Genomic DNA, 23767 nt, shown 5'->3' with positions numbered 1-23767 from the left:
CAGGGAAGTGTTGTGCTGCTTTTTCTCAGTGTAGAGAAATATTTTTCTGTCTGTCCACCAATCCAAATGAATGAGTGACAGAAAAAGACCCTCAAAAGATGCCCCAGATTTTTAGATTCATTCTTTTATTCAGATTTTAAGTAATCAGATTTTTCTTTTTCAATTTCTATGAGAGGTAAAAGAGAAAACCATGATTATTTGATAGATCTTGAAGTTTGGAATCCAACAAAAAAGAAAAGACATTACAAGATTACCCTTGTTCATGCACCAAAATATTATATATATTTATCAGACTTTCATTACACCCATAAAAAGTGCTTTAAAAGAATAGAAAATATTATGAACTCTTTGTGTTGATCCAGTTATTGACTAGAGGAAAAGAAAAAGGATTTTCATTACTTTACCAGCCAAATACTAATCTAAGCCAATCATAGGAAAATTGTATCATAGGAGCCCAATCCTGGCTGACTGATTGAAAATGTTGTATTGTATTTATAATTTAGCTTTTTGTTGGTTTCAGTGCTTTGACACATCAAATGACTGCTTCTTGTACTTCGATGCCTCCCATCTTGCCACAGTGTCAGTGCAGATAGTAGAGCCCTCATTAATCAGCCAAATCAGTCTCTGCTGAGACGGTACTCCAAACGCTGATAGGTCTTGTTTCAGCGTTTGGGGTTTTTTACTCTGAAATCCAAAATCTTATGACACAGCACAGAACTGTCTCTCACTTCCTCAAAAGAACATTCCCCGTCCTTTTCCGTGTTCTGCTTAGCATCATTTTCTTTTCCACTGAAGGTTTGTTTATCCTGCTGGACTTTGGATGTATGTTTGGGTGACTGGTTCCCCCACAGTGTTTGAACAAATATGATAAGAAAAATGCATTTTACACCTTAAAACATGGATTTATTTTTTTTATTATTCTCTTAAGCCTTTGTGATAATTTTTTTTTCTGCTTCCTTGTGTGTTTCTTCTCCTAAGGATGCAAAGCTGCGTGAATTGCTGGATGTCAGCACACTGGCAGGGAAGTTGGAGAACAGGATGCTGACTGTGGTTAGCGGCACTGACATGGTCAACATCACCTACCTGAACTTCATGGCCTTTCAAGAGGAGATTGCAAAGGTTGCTATTTTTAAATTAAACAAGTGAAGAAACAGCAAAACAATATGAAACAAATATGCTAACATGATGTGTTGTTGGTTTACTTTCTACAGGAATGGGCAGAGGAATTATTCAGCCTGGCGTCTAACCTTTTGGCACAGAACATGTCCAGAGAGGCCTGCCTTGAGAAAGCGTATGTCATTTGAACCCACAAGCCTCAGAGAAAATGTAAAAGCGTGTGTCTCCCAATACAGACATGAAAATTAGGTTTTCTGGTGAAACAAAGATGCCAGACATTTCTAATGCCACTGAAGTTATGAGCTGTGCATTGGAGAAAAGTAAATGGTATTTCCTCAATCTTTACACTTGCATTTTTATTACTTGTGTAAAATGCTATGTAAAAGTTTTCATATCAATTGAACATTTGCATGTTTTGTTATTCTACAGCCACACATTTCAATGCTTTGTTTTAATGTTATTTTCCTTCAGGTGACAGACACATAAAATTTATCGTACAATTCTGAAGTGGAAGGAAAGAGAAACATCGTTTTCAAAACAATTTCCAAATAAAAATCTGGAAATGGTGGCATGTATTTGTAGCCGATACTTTGGCTTAGCGAGGCAGCAAACTGTAACCACAGAGCTTCTTCTTACCACCTTTGCTGTGTCCTCAATATGGCTTGTGGTTAAGAGGAAATTGAACTTCTTAAAGCTTTCTTTCAACAACAGACTTCTTGAGCCTCTTCTGTAAGAGTCCGTGTGAAGTGCAGAGGTGCATGTTTGGGTTTGGCGTGGGTCTCTCCTCTCAGGGTGGCATGTGCCGGACCTCCTGCTGCTTCTTAAGATTAGGTGGGCACAACTGACTCCAGTCAGTCACTTGCCACACAGCTGGGAGAGGAGCTACCTTCTTATCCACTTTATCAGTGTGGACTGCTCATCTTTGGTGGCGAATGTTGCCCTCTATGTGAAACATGTTTTGTCATCTACATTCCTGTTAATGACAGGGTTTTAGTTGTTTGAAGTAAGGCTAACCTAGTGTGGTGATGCTTTTTTTTAGGAGGACGTTCATACTTTACCTTTGCTAGACATCTTAGAGTTGAATTTTGGTTTTGAGTTACTTAATGAAGTTTTCACTGAGTATTAATGAAAAAAACATTTAATTTACATTATTTTTCTATCTCTGGTGTCTTCTTTATTCTCAGACCTTATTTATAGTTATCCCCTCCCCGCATTGTCTATATTACATCACAGAAATGATTTATGCAGCATGACTCTGGTTAGGTTTTTTTTTTTAATGTTAAAACTTCAGAAAGTTATGTATCGCATAGTCACCAGAAAGGAAGACGTTAATAAAACGCCATGTGCATAAAATACACACAACAAATATTGTGGTGCATCTGGGCTTTAGTTTGAGGTTCCAATGGTAGAAAAATAACCACTTGACCTTGTAAATGTTTGTGCCTCCAGTTCGACAGACTCGTAATCAGTTTTCCCCACACCGACCAATGTTTGCGGATTATTTGTGTCAAACGGCTCACTACATTATGGCTGTCTCCGCGAGACGCCCACACACACACACCCACACACACACTCACGCGTACACGCTGATTTATGTGCACGGTGCGAGACTGAGCGATGTTCATGCAAAGTGAGCTTAGACATAAATGTGAGACGCAGCTTTTAGTGAAATACCCAGAGCTGTGTTTGGTGACATCTCCCTGCTGTCTGATGTTTATCAGCGAATGGAAGCCATTAACTGGCACCCCTGAGGAGGCTAATTGACTTATGAGACAATAAAGGTGGCCATCGACCACATAGTATGGAGAGGGTTGAATAAAATTGAAGAGAGCGGCTTTTGCAGTCACGATGGCTGCTCACAGCAGCAGCTGTTGTGCACTGCTTGCTTACAAATCGAGCAATAGTTTTTACTCCCACTCCTTCAGCATGTGGAGGCTTTATCCCTGAAATGATGTTGATGTTTCTCCGCATGCGGTCACTTCTCTCCAGCTCTCAAGGTTGTGAGAAGTTGTTTTGTTTTGTTTTATAGTGGGAATAAGACATGTTACAAGCAGCAGGAAACAGCAGGATCCAGCAGATTTTTAAATGAATGTTTCCTTCAATTTCTTTTGTGCTCTGTACAGCACAAAGAGAATAATTTAATCACATCATGAATAGTATGTTTGACTATAGGATCACATCTGATGAAAGCATATTTTGGAACTGGACAGTCACGAGGGAACTTGAACTATTTAAATATAAATATTTTCCTCCTGTTTTATTGTCTCTGTTGTTTCTCCTCCTATGCTTTGGATAAAGTTTATTCTGAATTGATGTTTTTGTTTCTGTTTTTTTCTAGAAACAATGCTTGAGAAAACAAGTCTGTCCCTTATTAACCATTAAAGGCATCTGTGACTTTCCCTCAGGCAGCCAGTCTGCTCTAAGAAGCGGACACTATAATGGATATTAATTATTAGCCAGCAGCCACTTAAAGCCCGACCTGTAATGATAGCTCCTGTTGCAGCTGAGCTATTTATAGCCCAGGTTACTCTGCCCGCGCGGCTGCTGCTGCTGCACTGCTCTGCACTGCCAACTCTTGAGACTTCCAGGAATTAACCGCATTTCAAACCTGCAGTGTAAACATAGGCAGACATTCATGGCATGCAAAGTTCACTCAAGAAGCTGATAGAAGAGTTGGTATATGCACACAGTGTTTGTAGTGTATGTTTTATGATGTGTTTTTTTAATACCGTTTTGAAATTGCACCGCTTATGGTTGGAGCATGTTAAAGTAGCTCTGTTACATTAGAACCTATTTTTTTTCTTTTTGTAGACTTCTGCTTTTTGTTGAAGCATTGCATGTTTGGACAATTATGGTTTTGGATGCTGTCCAGGTGTAGGGACTTTTTTCTCTTTGTGTTCATAATGATGTGTAACCATCAGGATATTGTGTTTACAACTGGGAGTAGCTGATTAGCATCTCAAAAGTTCAAATAATACCTGAACTCAGACCCCAAATCCCAGAGGAGCTGAAAAGGATGCTCATGGATGCAGACCAGGGGAGAGAGAGAAGGAGGAAGATCAAATTGTGACTTCTGTCAATCATAATGGGCAAGGATCATAACCTCGACTCCAACATCTCTCTGCCTTGCTTTCTAACCATTCGGCCAGACTAAGATTTAAAGAGGTGGATTAGCAGTGCTTACCAGAAACCCAGGACATGTTACTGTGGAATATTGTCTCTAATGCCCTGTTAACATGTCATGACAGCCATGATACTGTCATCCAGCAACAGTCTTCAGTCAGAGGTCTCCTCAAATTCAATACAAGCCTGACTTCTACAAGAGATCCTTCCTGCCCACAACATCACCATCTTCAACAAATCTGAAGATTCTTGGGTGATATGAGTTACCACAGCATTTTTATTTTTTCTTTTGATATCAAGTATTATTAAATAAAATGTTTGTGTATCTGTATAAGTAAACATAAAAGCAAATCACAGCTTTTTTTTTTTTGTTTTTGTCACAATATGTCTCTAATCTTGTGCCAATCCAGATACTGGGACATCACTTCATCTAGGTCATTGTGGACATTTGTTTCAGTGGTCTCTGCCTTGACACGCCCATTCAATTACACATCACTGCACCCAGGTTAAAATAATTTCAACATTTATGCAAAGTCAAGGTGGCATGTTGGTGTAGAGCTCTTCCTTTGAAGCAGCCAGCACTCTGGAGGAGCTGCAGAGATCCACTGCTCAGGCTGGATATTCTGTCAAAAGCACAACTATTAACAGAACTCGCCTACATGAAAAAGTGACAAGAAGAAAGCAATGTGAAGGAATTTGTCAAACGGCACAAAGAAGATTCTTTGGTCAGATTAGACCAAAATTTAACTATGTCTGATGGAAAGCTCCACTGCACATCAAGCTAAACACACACTGTCAAACACTTGGTGACAAAACAAGCACACATTGAAAGACAATCTAGTGCGGAAATTTCACACAGAGAAACTGCTTTAGCATCTGGTTTTGAAACGTGTTCTCTGTCCATTGCAGATACACTCGACTGAAGCTGCAGCTCAACCCGGAGGGACGAATTCCTGTCAAGAAGTAAGTCTTTCTGACTCATCCTTCTCTCCCCTGGCACCTTTTAGCTCTTTTGATCAGCGCACACTGTAGCTTGCTCTGCCTCTACACTTTACTCTGGGCATTAGTGCACTTCAACATCCACAGCCTTACTGTTGATGTCTGCATACATAGGACTATATTATCCCTATCCATTCCGTTCTGATATTTTAACACAACTCATATTATCTTCTAGATTGTGGGTTTCACACAACCACAATTTTGGGTGTGTGAAACAAATCTTTTTGTGTATGTCCGGCTAGAGAGCATTAGTTTAATTTGTCTGTGACTTTGTCATCAGCTCGTTGAAAAACGAACTCCCTCTATTGCCATTACTCAAGTCGAGCTTTCAGGCAGCAACAGTGAACTTCTGTGATAACCTCCCTCAGAGCCACCGCTGAAAGCGGTGGGTGTCAAAACACAGAGCCAGTGACACACTCCTCACCGTTTAGGGAATTAACCTCCTGGCTGGGGAGGCATGTCTGCTTGAGTAATGTCAGTTTGACAGTGCTCTCCCACTGAGCATACAGCAAGTCCTCATAGATCTGCACAGGCATACATCAACCAATAAATAAAACACACTATGGCATATGAAAACATGTCTAAACAGTCATGTGGCACCTGTAATGGACCAGACTTGGCTGCAGTAAATCATATTTATTGTCTGTGTAAAAGAAACTGAAGACAAGAACTCAACAACCTTGATAAAAACTAATTCAGTCATAGATGGCTGATATGTGCTGTTCGAGAGATAAATGAATTAGGAAATGTTATTTTTTATCATCTCCATTTGTGTGTGATGAATAAAATAGTATGCTTGTACGTTCTTTGTGTTGTGGAAAAATAAAAATATGTCTGTAAAGGTAAAGGTCATTTTATTTATATAGCGCATTTTCAACAACAAGGCAACAAGTCTGTAGTGAGTATTTGTAATTTCTATCAATTTTCTAATCATTTTTTTAAAATATCTATCATTTACCCATAGTCCACTAAAGAAAATGTGGCTATATCCCTTCAATATATAAACTCTACCAGCACCAGGTCATTCATAGTTATTTTGGTTTGATCAGGAACCTGTCACATTTCTAAAGAGCTGACTTGCCTAAATGGCTAACTGTTACCTCAATAATATGAAATTGGAGAAATATGATGCTTGATTTGAAAATCTTAATAAAAGAGAACAGAAAGGTGCTGCAGGTCCTTTAAAAATGAAAATGTGTATCTCAATTTTGATGCATATAATTTACAGATAACATTGGAATATTTAACACTTGATCTATCGGCGCCATTCAAGCTGAAATTGGCTGATTCTAATCTTCGCCTGCTTGCATTGTATTGCATTTTTATTTAGTAGTTTTTCACTGGGTTGTTTTGACAACAGCAACAATTATAAAGGAGGAGAAAAGCTAAAATACTCTGAATCTTTATCCATGTTTATGTCAGCTTATTGTGGAAAATGAGTATTATTACTGCATGTTTATTAAGCTGAGATGTGTGCAATTCAAAAGACCTAATATTGAAACAATAATTTCTTTATTCTTCTGTTGTATTCAAAGTACTTACTTATTAGTTAATTTCTCATTATTGGTGTTCCAAGTTGGTCACTGTGCTATTATATCATCAGTAATAAACATTTTAAGTCTTTGTTCACATTTGCTCAGAAATAAAAGAGAGTAGTTTTTGACAGTAAGATACGTGTAATTCATGAGATCTTGAATTGAAATGGCAATAGTCTTCAATCTGCTATTTGTGCTAAAGATCTACTAAATACCTTTTAAAGAGCAGTTTGATGAAATTTCTCTTATGCTTCAAAAACTGAATCAGTAATAAAAATAACTTTACTGCAAGGCTACACTCGGGAAAGCTCGCAGCTTTCTTCCTCTCCTTCCTCTCATATTCTTCTACATCTTCTTCTGCATTTTTTATTCAAGTGTTATCTGTGCCCCACTTTTACCCCTCCAGTTTGCAGACTCTCATTGGAATTTTTATTTCTCTTTGCTTATTTTTTATTTATTTCTTTTACTCTATAGTTTTTTACTGTGACTTATTCTTACAGTGGAAGCTCCCCACAGGACAATAGGAGTCTCTTGAAGGATATCCTGAATGAGCATTGGTTGAATGAGCATTGGTTGAAAGTGTTAGGATTTGACATGCAGATGATCAGAGAGGAAGCCTCTCGGTCAGTGTGACACTTTCTGTTTTTACTCATAAGAGGCTGTCTCTGTCTGCCTGCAGTATCTTCAGGATGTTCTCAGCAGACAGGAAGCGAGTGGAGACAGCACTGGAAAACTGCAACCTCCCTTCTGGCAGAGTAAGATGGCAAAATACACGAGTTTCCTTTTTTTCTTCTGTCATATGTATCTGCGTCCATATATGTTGCTTCTTCTCCCTTCCTGCTTGTTTTTAGCCGCACGCTCTTTAATCTTCTCCACCTCATCTATCAGTCTGTCGCTATTTAGCCCATTTTCTCCTGAAACAATAACCCATTGTTGCTTCGCTCATTTGTATGGAGTCATACTTTATGGATGGCTGCATGTCTTAAACCTTAAACCAATTCGCTCTTCGTTGTAATGCAACAAACGGACCCAGCGGGAGCAATAAAGACGACAAAAGCTGCTTTCTTGCCACCCATTTTCAGACTTCGCATGACAAAAGCTGCCCTCTCATGCAAGCCGTCCCACAGCTCTCCAACGGTGGAGCAGCGTGCAATGTTCATGCTTGAAAGTGGGAAAATGCTGTTTAATGAACACATGCCGAAACATATGGACACACAGGAGAGCAGACAATAAGGTTGTAATAATTGGCTTCTGAATGTAAACTGAAATAAAAGCACGCACATCCCCGACATGCACCCACACACAAAAAGCTATACATAATTAGCACAATGAACGGCATCAAGACAGGGGGTGGAGGGTGTTGCTGTGTGCAGGTCTGCTGGGATTTGCTGTTATTCCACAGCGCAAGTAATTACAGCTAAATGGTATCGCTGTTAATCCCTCAAACACACACACACCCGACAGGCAGGGGTGTGTTCACAACATGGTTCACACCAAGGTCTCCTGAATGACTCAGTGAGTTTTAGCAAAGCTTGACCTCCACCCCTCTCTCTGTGCATCTTCCCTCTTCTCCTTCCCACTCTTTTCTAATACCCTCTGGTTCTGCTCTGGTTCCTGTTGGCACGCCTGCTGCTGAGCGCACTCTGTATTTATCATACCTGCTCAGCTGCGATAGCTCGGTAAGGCGCCCACTCTGTGGGTGCAAACTGGAAGCAGTTCTGTTGATGTTTTGAATTTTCAAAGCTGTGACCACGTGGAGATGATCCTCTAAAGAAAACTGAATGAATGAGTAAGAGATCAGCGTTTCCTGCAGACACATCAGGGAGTTGGACGCAAGAATTTTATTTAAACAGTACAGTAAATAGCTGACACATCCACACAGCATGACTCATATAGAATGTACTCATTAATTTCCGGAGGCGGTTGATGATCGGCACACAGAGGATTTGTTCTGTTTGAAAGTTTTTCTTTATTACTCTATGGACTTCAAGCAAAAAAAAACAGACATTACGTAGTAGATGTTAAAAGGATTTTAGTTGTGTGTAGCAGCCATTCTGGAAAGTTTCCAAGTACTTCCATGTTCACACATTTTAATACAGAATTGGAACAAGACTTGGGAGTTTTTCAGCTTTTGTTTATATCACAAAACAAACACAGAGTATTAAAGAAAAATGTTTTTTCATTGACATTGCTTGACTGGGCTGCACAGTGGCGCAGTTGGTAGCACTGTTGCCTTGCAGCAAGAAGGTCCTGGGTTTGATTCCCGGCCGGGGTCTTTCCGCATGGAGTTTGCATGTTCTCCCTGTGCATGCGTAGGTTCTCTCCGGGTACTCCGGCTTCCTCCCATAGTCCAAAAACATGACTGTTAGGTTAATTGGTCTCTCTAAATTCTCCCTAGGTGTGTGTGTGTGTGTGCATGGTTGTTTGTCCTGTATGTCTCTGTGTTGCCCTGCGACAGACTGGCGACCTGTCCAGGGTGTACCCCGCCTCTCGTCCGGAACGTAGCTGGAGATAGGCACCAGCAACCCTCCCGACCCCAAAGGGTGAACAGAAAATGGATGGATGGATTGCTTGACTGAGAAGAATTGACCGAAAGGTTCCTACAGCTTGAAATTCCAAGAAAGACAATTTAAGATTTGTTTGTTCTCTTACCAACCCTGTCCTAAAAATCCAACATGGCTGAATTGTATATATACATTTCAGTATACATTTCTAACACATTTCTATTAGAACCCACTGGTTTCCCAACTTGGAACAGGAGTTGCTCCAGTTCCAAGTCTGGGAGTTCCTGAATTTTCTCCACCTCACCTCTCTTTTGAGGAGTTTCAGTTTGAAGCAGATATTGGTGTCTTTTAATAACTCATCTATTTCCCTGTTACCTATTAATATTAGCACTTCAGTGGACCCTTGACTATTCATTGTGTAGTATTCAGGGATTTACCTATTTTTTTCTGTGAAGCATAAATTCAAATTATGTTTACAAAGCAGCCAATCTAGGAGTGTCATTCATTTTCCTTGCTGCTGATTGGCTGTGTAAATAATTCACTGAATGTTCAAACATGCTCGCCATTACTACCATTAGATGCTATCTAATGCCAATTGTGTTTTTGGCAGTGATAACAGGCGAAACTAAAACCTCTACTATCACCAATGTAAACATGTGAACTGGCTAGATTCTACTTGCACTTTTACTGAGTTTGTGTGCTTTAGTCAGATAAGAAAACAGATTAAAGCAGTGGCCACAAACACTTCAGGTGGATAAGGAGTAAAACAGAGAAAGAAAATGTGAAAAGCAACTCATGGCTGCTGTTGGTGATGTGTGATGCATGTTCCTTTTCCTAAGGCCCGGAAAACCTGTTTTCTTTTTTTACGGCATCATGAATTCTTAGAAAATCCAGAGTATTTTAAATAAACATCTGCTGGCCTCTTTATGAAAACTAACCTTCAACGACATTCTTCCCTGGCGATCTCAATCCCAGACCAATGCTATTTAGTAAAACCTGTGTGCTTTGCTGAATTGTTAATAAAAGCAAAAAAAAAATGTATTATTTGACAAAGAGCCTAATAGGTAAGTGTATTTTATTACATTGAAAATGACTGTTTAACAGAGAATAAAAATACAACTTTTACATGTTGTTTACAAAACAAACAACAAAAAGCATTACGTATATAGCTTACCCTGTAAGAATAATTCGGGAAGTATCTTTATTTTCTGTTGTTTCCAAAACAGCACATTTAAAAGAAAAGCAGTGTTTATTTTAAAGTTAGTGGGCCTGAATTTAATGTTCATTGATTTGCAGGGTTTTTTTTTAAAGTAGCCCACTTTCTGCCTGTTATATAAAAGATGCATGTCATTCATGTGATCCTGCTGCTGCTGTCATCTGCAGAATGACTCCGTCCCCCAGGAGGACTTCACTCCAGAGGTTTACAGCATGTTCCTGAGTAACATCTGCTCTCGACCAGAGCTGGACAACATCTTCTCTGAAGTGTAAGAACTTTATTGTTTCTAATTCACAGTTGAGAAAAAAATCTTTATCAATCAGTACCGAAGGTTTCATTTGTTATCCATGTTTTTGACATCTCAGTTTTCCTTAAAGTTACGACTGTCTATAAATCCTGTTATATTAAGGATATGTTTCTATTTCTTTACACATTCTTTATAAGAATTCAAAATGAAGAAGAAAAATTGTTAACTTTGCTTATGATAACTACAGTAAATGACCAAAAAAGCCTTAGGATGCAAAACAGGAAAACCTCCAATAATACATTTTCTGCCAATTATTTATCAGGCTTTAATATATCAGATATATCAGGATTATATCTGCATAAATGATCTTCTAATAATATTATATTCCTGCCTTCCTGCTCGCTTCATTTTAGTAAGTGAATATCTTAAAGACATTTCTTTTTACCAATGTTCATACATTAATAAAACATGTATTTCATTATTTTATTAAATAAAATATATATAGCCAGTCCCAAACCAGGAGTGTCTTACAATTTAAGGCTTACTGTTAAGCTGCGGACTGTGAATTTCCACTTGACCTTGAGTTAGTCAGAGCATGAGATGAGCCAGTATAACGGTGTCACTTAATCTATAGGTTTTAATTACCCCTAAGAGTGAGGGGACAGGAGACAGAAGGATACAGGGAACACAATTTACTTTCACACTCTTAGATATGAATAACAATTTAATCAAGATATAAGCGCTTTTTTGTCTTTGCTATAACTGCTCCTACCCTTCATGATGTTCCCTTTTTTTCTTTGCTCACATCTCTATTATAATTTTTTTTTAACATTTCGTCCGAGCACAACGTTTTGTAACATTTCTTGATTATTTCCTCTCCACAGTGGAGCAAAGAGCCGGCCGTACCTCACAGTGGAGCAGATGACAGAGTTCATCAACAGCAAGCAGCGAGACCCTCGTCTGAATGAGATCCTCTACCCTCCGCTCAAACCAGAGCAAGTTCAGCTGCTGGTGGACAAATATGAGCCCAACATGTCGCTTGCACAGAAAGGTCAGAGACACATATTTCTTACTTTTAAAAGTCAGTTATTTAGATAATTAGGAAACCCTTATCACCAAAATATTTCACCAGCTCATTAGGTGCCCAAAGTAATCACAGTGAAGGAAATTTCCTGGTGTTGCATACATGAGTGTGAAACAAATCCTTAAACCTCGAATCCATCTCTTTGGATGGATTCGAAAATGGATCCATGGGGGAATCTACACCGATCACTCAGCTCAGTGCATTGCCTTCTTCGTGAGTGCAAAATATATTTTTAATGTCTTTCTGAAAAGATCTACGTAACTTGTTAGCATTACACTAATGGGAATTCAACACACATTGCAATGTCCTCCATTTCTTGCAGTTGTTTTGCTTCCACTATTTGCCTTATTGCTGCACTGGATTCATATTTTTCACTATTTTTTTCCTTCTATGGCTATTTTAGTCATGAAGGTAGAACTTCAGGTCATGATATCGATGAGACAATAAATGTGATGCAATTCTTTAACCAATTAATTCGGAGATAAACAAACAAACAGATATTGATTGAAGCTTAAACTTAATCAAAATATACAACAATTAGATACTATCTCCACAAATGTACTGTACTTGCTTGTGATTATGCGAGAATAAAATAGGGACACCTGTGTATGATTAAATCTCACCCTTGTCCTACAAGTAAGCGGGACAGACTCCTGCAACAAACATTTACAGTGTGAACATGTGTACCTTCACATCATTTAACTGTGGGTAGACAGCATCAATGCACACATTACTTCAAATACTTCAGTAAATATGCCCCATAGACTTTAAAACTAAAACTCTTCAAAAAGTTCCAGTTTTTCACCTGTTTTACTGCACAAATTTCACTAAACAATAATTTACTCTTGCGCAGATTTTATGTTCAGGACATTGTCTTCTCAATTTCAGCACATTTTTTTCATTTTTACACACATCAATACTAACTGACAATTAAACGTGTTAACTTTAACACTCTAGGAGTCACTGGGAACTTTTGAAAATTCTCATTATTGAAGGAATCACAAAACAAATGACTTAACCCTCATTGTTTGGACTTGTTTATGGTTCTGATGTCAAAACGCTGCTCTTAAATGTCGTTATGTCTTACTGTATTTGAGGTGCTGATAAGACAACTTTAGTACTGCGCATCTCATTTTGGAGGCAGGAAACTAGTGGGATGCTTGACGAAACATTACTAAGCACACATACATCATGAATAAATACATTCAGAAAAAAAATGCCTTATTTCAAAATTAATGAAAAAGACAAGCTTAAGGGGTAAAATGAAAACATCAGGAGCTGCAGAATGAGTCATGTAGGGCCGGATGAGTGTCGAGGATCCAACATTCATGGACATGCTGTGCTTTCATGTCCTCTGAGGTGTCAGTGGACCAGTCGCTGCCAGAACTGGAGAACATCCCACCCCAGATATCAGGCAACAAGCTCGGATGTGTGCCAATTCAAATTTTATCTCTGCTGGAAAGTATGCTGCGTAACTGTGCCAAAACGAGGGACTTATTTTACACCATGTTCTGTTTATTGTCGAGCAAGTCATTTCTACATTTTTTTTTTTTTACATTGACCGGAATAGTTTAATACATGATAAATACTACATATAATTTATTTGTGATGGAGGGTTTTTTTTACAGTCGATTTTCCTATTAAGACTCAAAAAACATCATGTTGAATTGAATTGGCCGTCTTACTCCATCCTTCCTCTTAATTTATCCTTAATTCATTTCTCAACCTAGTAATTCTACCGCATCCTCTCCCATTTACACGGCTTTATTCATTTTTGCTTATATTCAAAGAATACATTTTCTTCCATTTAAACATGGTGTTTCTGTTTTAGGATGTAAAAAATGCTAATCTGTCCAGAAGAGGCTGTTTATCTACAAATCTCTTCACCGTCCCATCATTATGTTAATCTGATGTGCATGTTCTCTTTCGGATTTCACTGAATATAAATTGGCCCTAATTGTTTGAGGCAGAGAATTGGGTGTGATTTTAATAATCTCTCCAGAGTAAAGTACCGACTTTACATTTATTCCAACATAATTGAGCATGGCTAAAACTACAGGAAATCCTTTTTTAAACTCTTCTTGAATGTGTAGCTTCATTGCCCAGTTAGCGAGTCTGATCGCGGCGATCCGCTCTTGCACCGATGCTGTGTGCTCATCCTGTCCTGGGCTCTCTGGAAGCGTGCCCTTCCCCTTCCTCGTGACAGATTTCCCCTTGTGAAGTATTTATCTAGCCGGAGGAAGTGCTGCCATCTGCTCTGCACACGCGCCCAGAACTCCACGTTACCTTCACATTCACTTTCATGGACTCGTCCACATGGTTTTATAGCTCTTAAAGTCATTAGTATTTTTTAAACTGTTTACGGTATATTCAGTGATATGGCCTTTCTTTAATATATGTCATAAGCATTAGGATTGAAAGCTAATATAGTGCCTTGTAAAAGTGTTGACAACCTGTCGACTCTTTAAAATGTTTCATGTTTTAACTATAAATTGCAAAAGGGGTTTTATTTAATACGCCAACATAAAATAGTGCGTTATTAAGAAATGGAAAGGAAAATATGCATGACTTTCTATATATCATTTAACAAATAAAATGAGCAGCATGCATATTTTTTTTTTGACTTAGACTTAGACTGACTTTATTGTCATTTTGCATGCACAGGGTGTATACAGAACGAAATTTCGTTGCATACGGCTCAGGACAATGTTTTGAGCTTTCAATGTTGTGAGGTTACTCCAGAATAAAATAAAATACAGTATAAAATATGAATATAAAATATAAAGTGCAGGAGTGACAGTAAAATATAAGTTATTTAGCTCTGTACATGTGCAAGGTATAAAGTGGAGACCAGATTTTAAGTGCAGTCCAGTTAAGAGTTCAGCAGTCTGATGGCAAGTGGGAAAAAGCTGTTTTGGAACCTGGTGGACCTGCACCGGATGCTGCGGAACCTCTTTCCAGAGGGCAGCAGGGAGAACAGTCCATGGTGGGGGTGTGAGGGGTCACTGATGATGTTTCGGCCTCGGGACACGCAGCGCTGGGATGAAATGTCCTGAATGGAGGAAAGGGGGGCCCCGATGATCCTTTCTGCTGTCCGCACCACTCTCCTCACGTTCTTCCAGTCGGAGGCGCTGCAGCCTCCACACCACACAGAGAGGCAGCTGGTCAGAATGCTCTCTATGGTGCTTCTGTAGAACGTCTTGAGGATCGGCGGGGGCAGGTGTGCTCTTCTCATCCTCCGCAGGAAATACAAACGTTTCTGTGCCCTCTTGACCAGAGACGTGGTGTTCACAGTCCAGGTGAGGTCGTTAGTGATGTGCACCCCCAGGAATTTGGTGCTGCTGACCACCTCCACAGCCGAGCTGTTGATGAGCAGTGGAGCGTGGCTGGGCCGGTTCTTCCTGAAGTCGACGATCATCTCCTTCGTCTTGTCAACGTTCAGGATCAGGCTGTTGTCTCTGCACCAGTCCACCAGCTGCTCCACCTCCTCTCTGTAGTCCAGGTCGTTGTCGTCTCTGATGAGGCCCACCGCCGTTGTGTCGTCCGCGAACTTCACAATGTGGTTGGTGGCGAACCTGGGGACGCAGTCGTGTGTCATCAGAGTGAACAGCAGAGGGCTCAGGACGCAGCCCTGAGGGGAGCCTGTGCTGAGGGTGATGACATCGGAGGTGTGTTGTCCGATCCGGACTGACTGAGGTCTGTCGGTGAGGAAGTCTAGCAGCCAGTTTCGCAGGAGGGTGCTGAAGCCCAGGTGTTCCAGTTTTCCTGCCAGATGCTGTGGGATGATTGTGTTGAACGCTGAGCTGAAGTCCAGGAACAACATCCGCACATGAGTGTTCTTCTCCTCCAGGTGAGCCAGGCTCAGGTGTAGGGCGGAGGAGATGGCGTCCTCAGTGGAGCGGTTTCGGCGGTAGGCAAACTGGAACGGGTCGAATGTGGAGGGGAGTCTGGAGACGATGTGTTCTTTTACCAGCCTTTCAAAGCACTTCATCATGATGGGAGTCAGTGCCACAGGCCGGTAATCGTTGAAAGAGGTGACTTGAGGTTTCTTCGGCACCGGAATGATGGAGGCAGTTTTGAGATGTGTTCAACCCCTGAGATAATACTTTCTTGAACCTGCAATCAAATCTTAAAATTTTTGGGATACATCTCTAATACGTTTGCCATCTAGAGAGTTTGCCCATTCATCTTAGTAAACACGCTAAAGCTTAGTCATAAATGCAAGCGAACAGTGAGCACCAAAGATTCTCAATTTTGATTTAGATCTGGACTTTGACACATGAATGTGACTTGATCTAAACTGTTCCTTTGTAGCTTTGACTATATGTTTAGAGTCATTGTCCAGTTAAAAGAGTAATACCCAAGTTTGGTAGTGTCATGCTAATACCGTGTAGTGGTGTGTAGCCAGTATGGTTCAACTAGGTTCGACTACTGGAGCAGAATTTAGCTTTAAGTGAAGTAGCAGACCACAGACCAGGAAATGAGTTTAAACTGTTGGACAAAAGATGTTGGTAATGTATAAAACACAAAATATCAAATTACTCAAGCAATACAGAAAAAACAAAACAATCATACCCAAGTAACCTGGTTTACAAAAGATGAAGTCATTCTAGTCTCTTATGCAGAACCTAACAGGGTTTTTTTTTTCAGGATTGTCCGGTATTTACCTCTGTCCATCCTCCCATCAACTCTGACCAGTTTCACTGTCACTGCTGACAAAAAGCACTAGTTGATATGTTGGTACACATTAACATTTCCTGTTTAGGTAAAAAAGTTCAGTTTTTATCTTATTTTTGCCCAAAATTGCTTTTCCCACCTGAGATGTGGAAATTTTCAGCTGCTTCCCATTTTCAGGGAACGGACCGAACAGTTCTCTGTGAGATATTCGAAGCTTGGATATTGTTTTATAACTTAGGCCCGTTTAAGCATTTCTCCAGATTTATCACTGTGCTGTCTGGTGTTTTCCCTGGTCAAAGGACGCACCCTCCACTTTTCACCTCTTTACTTGTACTGCAATTTTCCTGGGATGACTAGGGTTACAAGATATTGTAAGATGTGTACGCTCATGGCAGATGATCTAAAACTAATGAATATGCTTTTGAATTTTGTATCCTTCATTCAGCTTTTCAGTTCTGTCTCATAGTGAGACAGAACAGTTCATTAATTTGTGCTTCTTCAGCTTATGCTGGCTTTTATGCTGTGATCAGAATGCTGAATATAATATGAGGAGACTCTTAAAGTATCATCCATTCACAGAGCATTTCTGGCCCATTGTCATATTGTCAGATGTTGAAAGATGAATCTCTCAAGTCATTATTTCAGTCTAATCGCAGTATCCCTATCCACCCGGGTGTAGTTTCACCTTTAAGTCTCACCTTTGCTGTAACCCCAGTAGAGTCTCACTCTACTACAGATGTGATCCCAGCTATGTTAACATTTTTCCACACTGTGGTCTACAAATGTCTCGAGAGCTGAGGAAACCCTTTGACTGGGACTGTCGATGTGATGCAGGTCAGACCTTAGTCATGCACAGAGACCTCCCGACAGTCGACAGAGGAGTGAGACACCCAGTGCATTCAAGCTCAGACGCACAGCAGCCAGCGCTAATTAGCTCAGCAACTCTGCAGAGGGCGGTACCGCATTAATTAGCATAAAGTGGCCGGAGGGACCTGCTGCACCCATCAAACTCGCATTACTTAGCATATTTAGAATAACGTTATGGGAGAGTGAGTGTGTAGGTGGAGTAGGCATGTTAGCTATAGCGGTCGCTTTGAATTCAGCATTGAATCAGTGCAGGTTTTGTGTGTGAAGTTTGTGGTCATATAGCTGCAGATCACAGTTTTTTCCAGTGGATGGCAACAGCTAGTTTTCACTTAATCTCAGATTCACTTTTATGTACTTTTTTCAGCTCAATGAAGAATCGTGTCATTGACAGTGACTTAAAGCATAGAAAGAGCAGACTCAGGGGGGAGTTTATCTGTGACAGATCCTTCTATTACTTATAACCTGTAACAATGTTTGTTTAAGTTAGTGGAGCCTGAAACATAGAAAGATACATTTATGTTCTGATCTATGGCTACAAAACCTGCTCAAATTTCACACATTTGAGCAGGTTCTGTGCAGGTCCTCCTAATTTCTAATTCCTTCTCCTAATTCAGAATAATACCTGCTCAAAGTAAAATGCATGAGTTGGGTGTTTTGAGTTACTGGTGTCTAAGAATAGATGCATTGCCTTGCAAAAGCATTCATACTGCTTGATTTTTTTTTCTTTTATACATTTTTTATTATTATTATTATTATTTTATGTTTTTTTATTTTTATGTCTCACTATAGATTTAGTCCACTTGACCTGGATTAGGTCATGTGGAGTTAATCTGACCAGAGTAGCTTTTCCCACCTGAGATGTGCAGTTTGTGGTGGTTTTGTGACAAGTTTTTAAATATTCAAAGAGTGTAAATTCCTTTGCGCGGCAATGCATACCAAAATCATCAAATATATCCTACTTTCTAAATCACGTTTTAAAATTTTATGTACAGAGTTTATACTTGGAGATCTATGAAGTTATTTAGATGAAAGAGAGAAAATGATTGAATTATATCACCCTGGCTACTTCAAATGTATTGTTTTCATGCAGGTCAGATCTCGATGGAGGGCTTTGCCCGATATCTGAACGGGGAAGAGAACAGCATCATTCCCCCAGAGAAGCTGGACCAGAGTGAAGACATGACCTTTCCACTCTCTCAATATTTCATCAACTCCTCACACAACACATACCTCACAGGTACGTGCGCAGAGATGTGAGTCAGAATTAGACGCTCAGTCGGTCTAATTGCACAGGTACGTCCTTTATTCTTCTCTACAAATGAGCGGATCAGTCAATAAGCAGCAAAATTAAAATGCCACGAGCGAGAACGTTCAACTTTATACCTCGCAGGTCAGTCAATCAAATCTGGTGGTGCATCTAAAGCTTCCTTTCCCGTGTTACCACTCAAGAGGTTATCCAATCAAGTCATAGCCTGAGACTCCTTTCATTGTCATTCATGAGTTAAATATTTCTGCCGACTGGTAGTCACAGTAGCTGCTTCTTGGCAGCGTGCCACGGAGGCGTTTGCAATACAGGGGGCCATTTTCTCCTCAATGGATATTAGAATTCATCTATTCAAATCTATTCTGAGAGGAAACCGAAGTGCATTGAATCTTTCAAGTGAATCAGACCTCTCGAGCAGTGGAAAAAAATGGAATTGCTGTAATGCTCCAACCTCATAGACTGCGAAATAGAGAAATGAGAAAAACAAACAAGGGCTGTTTCGCTTTCTTCTCACGAACACAGCTTCCTTTACTTCTTTTCAAAGCGAAACAGGTTTTGGTGTTTTTAAGTGGGAGCAAGGAGGTGCACCTCTAAAGGGCAGGTTTGTGTCATTGCTGCAAAGGCATCTTAATCATGTGTTTGATAGTGACTAACGCAATAATGTTTGGCAAACCTCCCTTACTGGTTTTAAAAGGATATTAACTAAAAAGAAAAAAGAAAATTGAGGAAAAAAGCTTTTGAAAAGACCAGCATAACGAAGTGAGAGCCTCTCGCTTTCACATAGCTGTTTTTAATGTTGCAGGAAAGCAAACCGCTAATGCAAAGTGATAATTGCTTCACTAATGGCGACATGTTAAAGAGATTTGCCTGCATTAGACACTTCTACTGTTTTTTTTGGTTTTTTTTCCCCATCTTGCCAGGAACTGAAAGGATTAATGAGCTGGTGTGTGTGCTTGTGTGTGTTGTGCAGCGGGCCAGCTCGCAGGAAACTCCTCGGTTGAGATGTACAAACAGGTCCTCCTGTCTGGGTGCCGCTGTATTGAACTGGATTGCTGGAAAGGACGCACCACAGAGGAAGAGCCTGTCATCACTCATGGGTTTACAATGACAACTGAAATCTCTTTTAAGGTACGGGCAAAAAAAAAACAAACCCTGAAACCCTTGATGCATGGGAAGGAGCAGAAGATGATCTTGAAATCTGTTTCCTGTCAGTGCAGTTTGGGTTACCTAAATGCTTTCTTATTAGAAGATGCTCTGTGTTTAAGTTGAAAATACCTGGAATCAGAGTCACCACCTGGATTTAACTAAAAAAAATAGGAACAAGCATCATATTTGATAATTACTGCAAAGGAGATTATGTTTACGGTGTTACCAATTTATTTCACCCCAGCCAATGCAATGATTGTTGAAAGGCAAATTCTGGGATCGTCCAATAAAACATTTGATTGTGACCTTTTTTTGATGGACACCACAACAAGGCTGCCATCCATCACTGTATAACATTATGGATTTTTGCACCCTTATCCTGTATCATACATTTAACCAGTGAGATTGTTTCTGTGCTTAAACAATAGCTTTATTCTTATGAGATTTGAAAAAAATGAAAAAAAGAGTTACATTTTTTTATCATGGCCTCATGTTAACACGGAGAAACCTTTTAGAGTTCCTCCATCCTCAGCTTGTACTTCAGGGCACTACTGTGCTACATTATCATTTATTGCAATGCCATTCAGATCAATTATTGAGATTTGAAAATAGGAGTTGGAAACGTTTGTGTCCAATTTTATACTTACTAAAGGACTACAAATGTGTTGCGTTGCATCGGTTTGATCCAAGTTGATTTGTAAAACATATTCATAATGTGATTTTTTTTTAATCACACTGTTGTCTCTGCTGTGAAAAACGTTTGCTTTTAGTGTTTTGTGCTGAAAAGCATTAAATGAGCTTTGCTAGAAAAAGGCACCAGCAACATAGGCAGCCCATTTTATCATTCCTTATTAATGCTGCCTTCACAGAAGTTCAAGCAAACTTTGCCTTCTGCACTAATGTGCCTCCTAAGAAGTTGTATGATTCATATTCTTTTGAGTCTGAAGCCTCCCTGCTGTGCTTTTCACTACAGGCTCATGTATGTTTCTAAACACTGCTTGATGCCCTAAAAATGACTTATTTCATGCTTGCATGCACAGTCTTTCAATGATTCATTATTAGGAGCTGAAGAACAAAGAAAGCACTTTTTAAAGTTTGTACAATGACTCTTCTTTATGACATCCATCACTGATATACCATTGGTGAGTTTTATGTCTATTTGACAATCCTATGTTACAAAGTACACAGAGAAAGTGTGATAAGATAAAACACAGAGTGATAAGAGAAAAACATCAAAATCAATTGTACTAAAAGAGTAAAATTGTCCAAACTCCATCTTTACTGCTGAACCTCATCCGTTTTTTCATCATGTTAGGATCTGTATGTTCAGGTCCTGTTATTTGGTGTTATTTCTTTAAACTAAAAATCCTGCATTGTTAATTAAATTAATATTAACTTTTATAGGAACTGACTTGACTTTCTGAGAAAACTGTTGGTGGACTGAAAGTAAGCTGTGGACACAGTAAATAAATATTAGTTTGCGTTTGCTGACTGGTCACTATGAGCTGATCAGTTCAAGGTTCTGCAGCTTTCAAATCCCTTTTTATTTATTCTGAAAAATGAAACATTTGTGTCAATGATGCTTCTGAATGACACTAAGCTCTGTTAAATCAGAGCATTTTACGAACCTGCAGTCCTTCTAGCAGCAGGCTGCTCTTCCTCCTCCTCCTCCTCATCATCCGTAAATGCAATCTCAAGGCTTCTCTTTGACCATCTGACAGATATATGCGGCATCAAACTGCAGTCTTAAAAACACACCACTTCCTCTGGTCTCCAAGCAACAAGTAACAAACTCGAACACAATTTGTCCATGCATGCCTTTCTTTCCACCTCAAGCGCTACTCCTGTTGCGAGTGCGGCGCTGCAGTTTATGTGACCAGTGGATTACTGGAAATACAAATGCAGTTTTAAAATGACAGTTTAATCTATTAATAAAAAAAGCTTTATGTCCAATCCAGTGTTCATTTATTAAAAATGAACACTGGACCCCCCTCCCTGAACAAATACACATATTTAATCGTTATGTGGCATATTCAACAGTAGATGTATTGGAAGGACAGTGTGACTTTAACTAGGCCACCTCAAAAGTCTCCTTGTATTTACTCAGGTTAACTTCATCTGATAGTAAAAATAATTTTAGAATGGGAAACATTTAGATGCAACAAAAAAAATGAAAAAGGTAATCGCTAACAGTAAATACTTTTTTACAGTACTGTACATTTTAAAAATCTGTAACATTTTTTGATGTCTAGTTGTATTGTTTGAATATCTTTAAACATATATTGAAGTAAATACATTCTGTTAGAAATAATACACAGTAATAAAACACATTTTGTGTTTGTGGAACGCAGCATTAAATGTTGTGCAGTGAAATGCTGTGGCAGTACCTCTAACAAGTGTAAATTCTGAACACTCATTTGTAACAACATTTTTAGCAACATCCATGAAGTCTTATTTTTACTTTAGTTGTCTGAATCTAAAAATGTCCAAAAAAAGTTGCTCTAACTCAAAATATATCAACTATCTGACCAAAACACATTTAAATAGGAAAATGCAGTAAATCCATAACTTAACGTTATTTTTAAGAAATTTTTATTCTGCCATTTGGTCGCATACAGCTGGTATTGAAAGACTGACAGCATCAACAAACACTATACGGGTTAAGAGTAGACAAAGAAAGGCAGAGTTGGATTAAAAAATGAAGAAAAGAAAAACAAAAAGTGGGGCATGCATGCTGCAAATTGCATGAGACACAGATGCACTGAATAGTCCTAAAGAGAAGAGCCAGGGGGTAATTTATCAAGGTCTTAAGAGGGGGAGAGCACAATAAGGAGAAATTCTTCAAAGGAGGAAAAATATAGCTTTAAACTCTTAAGAATTGAGTAGATGTCAAGAGAAAAAATTAATAATTGGGTGAATTAATTGATACTGGAAATTCTAATATAATTTGACTAAGAGAAGGAGCTTAATGGAATTAAAGTGGAAAGCAAAAAGAGGGGAGCTGAGAAAGATGGAGGAGAGCTGAAGATAAAGAAGGCTGCTGATTTTATTGAAAGACATGGTGCAAATGAAAATGAAGGCATTAGCTTAACTGACACTGTTGTTAACAACGGTGTAATTGATTTAGACGATCAGTGGTTCAGAAGAGTGATTTCAGACTGGTTCCTCTGAATGTGACAGAACCTCATTAGTCATATAAAACAGACATTAATGATTGGGAAATCAAAACAGTGCAGTAATTGAAATTATTTTATTGATGCTGACTCCCTTTCACTGTAATGATCTTACTTCGTATGACCAGCTGTCAAGAAAGCTTTAAAATAAAGTCATATGTAAACCTGGGTAAACTGACACATTTACCCAGGGAAATGGGTAAATGTGTCTCAAAAGAGATCCTGTTTTTCAGGATCTCTTTTGTGTTTGCTTTTGTGTTCAGGAAGTGATCGAGGCGATTGCAGATTGTGCCTTCAAGACCTCGCCGTTTCCTGTCATCCTGTCTTTCGAGAACCACGTGGACTCGTAAGTCGGCAATCTGCTTCAAGTCGGCACCTACCAGTTTTGACCTTTTTGATGAGCACCAAGCATTTGCCAGCTGTCAGTTACAGGGATGAGGAGAACATTTTGATTGGTTGTTCTATCTTTAATATCTCCTAGGGGATGTCAGGGAAGGAACATACATATTCAGTGTATTGACATTTAGCAGAGAAATCATAATTGTTTCTCTGTGCTTTTGTGCTTGTGTGTCCATGTCGGGGTGTGTGTGCGTGTGTGTGATGAATCGAAGACCAAAGCAGCAGGCGAAGATGGCAGAGTACTGCCGGTCAATATTTGGAGACGCATTACTGATGGAACCACTGGAGAAATATCCTGTGAGTACACAGGATGCTCGAACACACTCTACATGTTCACGTTCTCACTCTGACATTCACACTTTCAGCAGCTCCTTCTCTTCTTAACACGCACCCCGATACATAAAACATGGCATGCAG

General features: G+C 39.4%; 1 protein-coding gene across 2 annotated transcripts in view; it reads left to right on the top strand.

Annotated features, from left to right (window-relative positions):
* The window catches only part of plcb1l (phospholipase C beta 1-like), a 196483-nt gene that overhangs the window by 135219 nt on the left and 37497 nt on the right, over nt 1-23767 (top strand). For both annotated transcript variants that reach the window (XM_028040278.1, XM_028040277.1), the window contains exons 4-13: nt 979-1119; nt 1212-1291; nt 5149-5202; nt 7453-7528; nt 10661-10761; nt 11625-11791; nt 18459-18605; nt 19603-19760; nt 23215-23297; nt 23563-23647. In XM_028040278.1, the coding sequence (XP_027896079.1) occupies nt 1039-1119; nt 1212-1291; nt 5149-5202; nt 7453-7528; nt 10661-10761; nt 11625-11791; nt 18459-18605; nt 19603-19760; nt 23215-23297; nt 23563-23647 (1032 nt within the window). In that variant the 5' untranslated portion in view covers nt 979-1038. The remainder of the gene's footprint in view (nt 1-978; nt 1120-1211; nt 1292-5148; nt 5203-7452; nt 7529-10660; nt 10762-11624; nt 11792-18458; nt 18606-19602; nt 19761-23214; nt 23298-23562; nt 23648-23767) is intronic.

This window comes from Xiphophorus couchianus, chromosome 15 (assembly GCF_001444195.1).
Source record: "Xiphophorus couchianus chromosome 15, X_couchianus-1.0, whole genome shotgun sequence".
In the NCBI taxonomy this organism is placed as follows: Eukaryota; Metazoa; Chordata; class Actinopteri; order Cyprinodontiformes; family Poeciliidae; genus Xiphophorus; species Xiphophorus couchianus.
The sequence above is the reverse complement of the archived record's forward strand: the minus strand, read 5'-3'. Positions and strand labels throughout refer to the sequence as shown.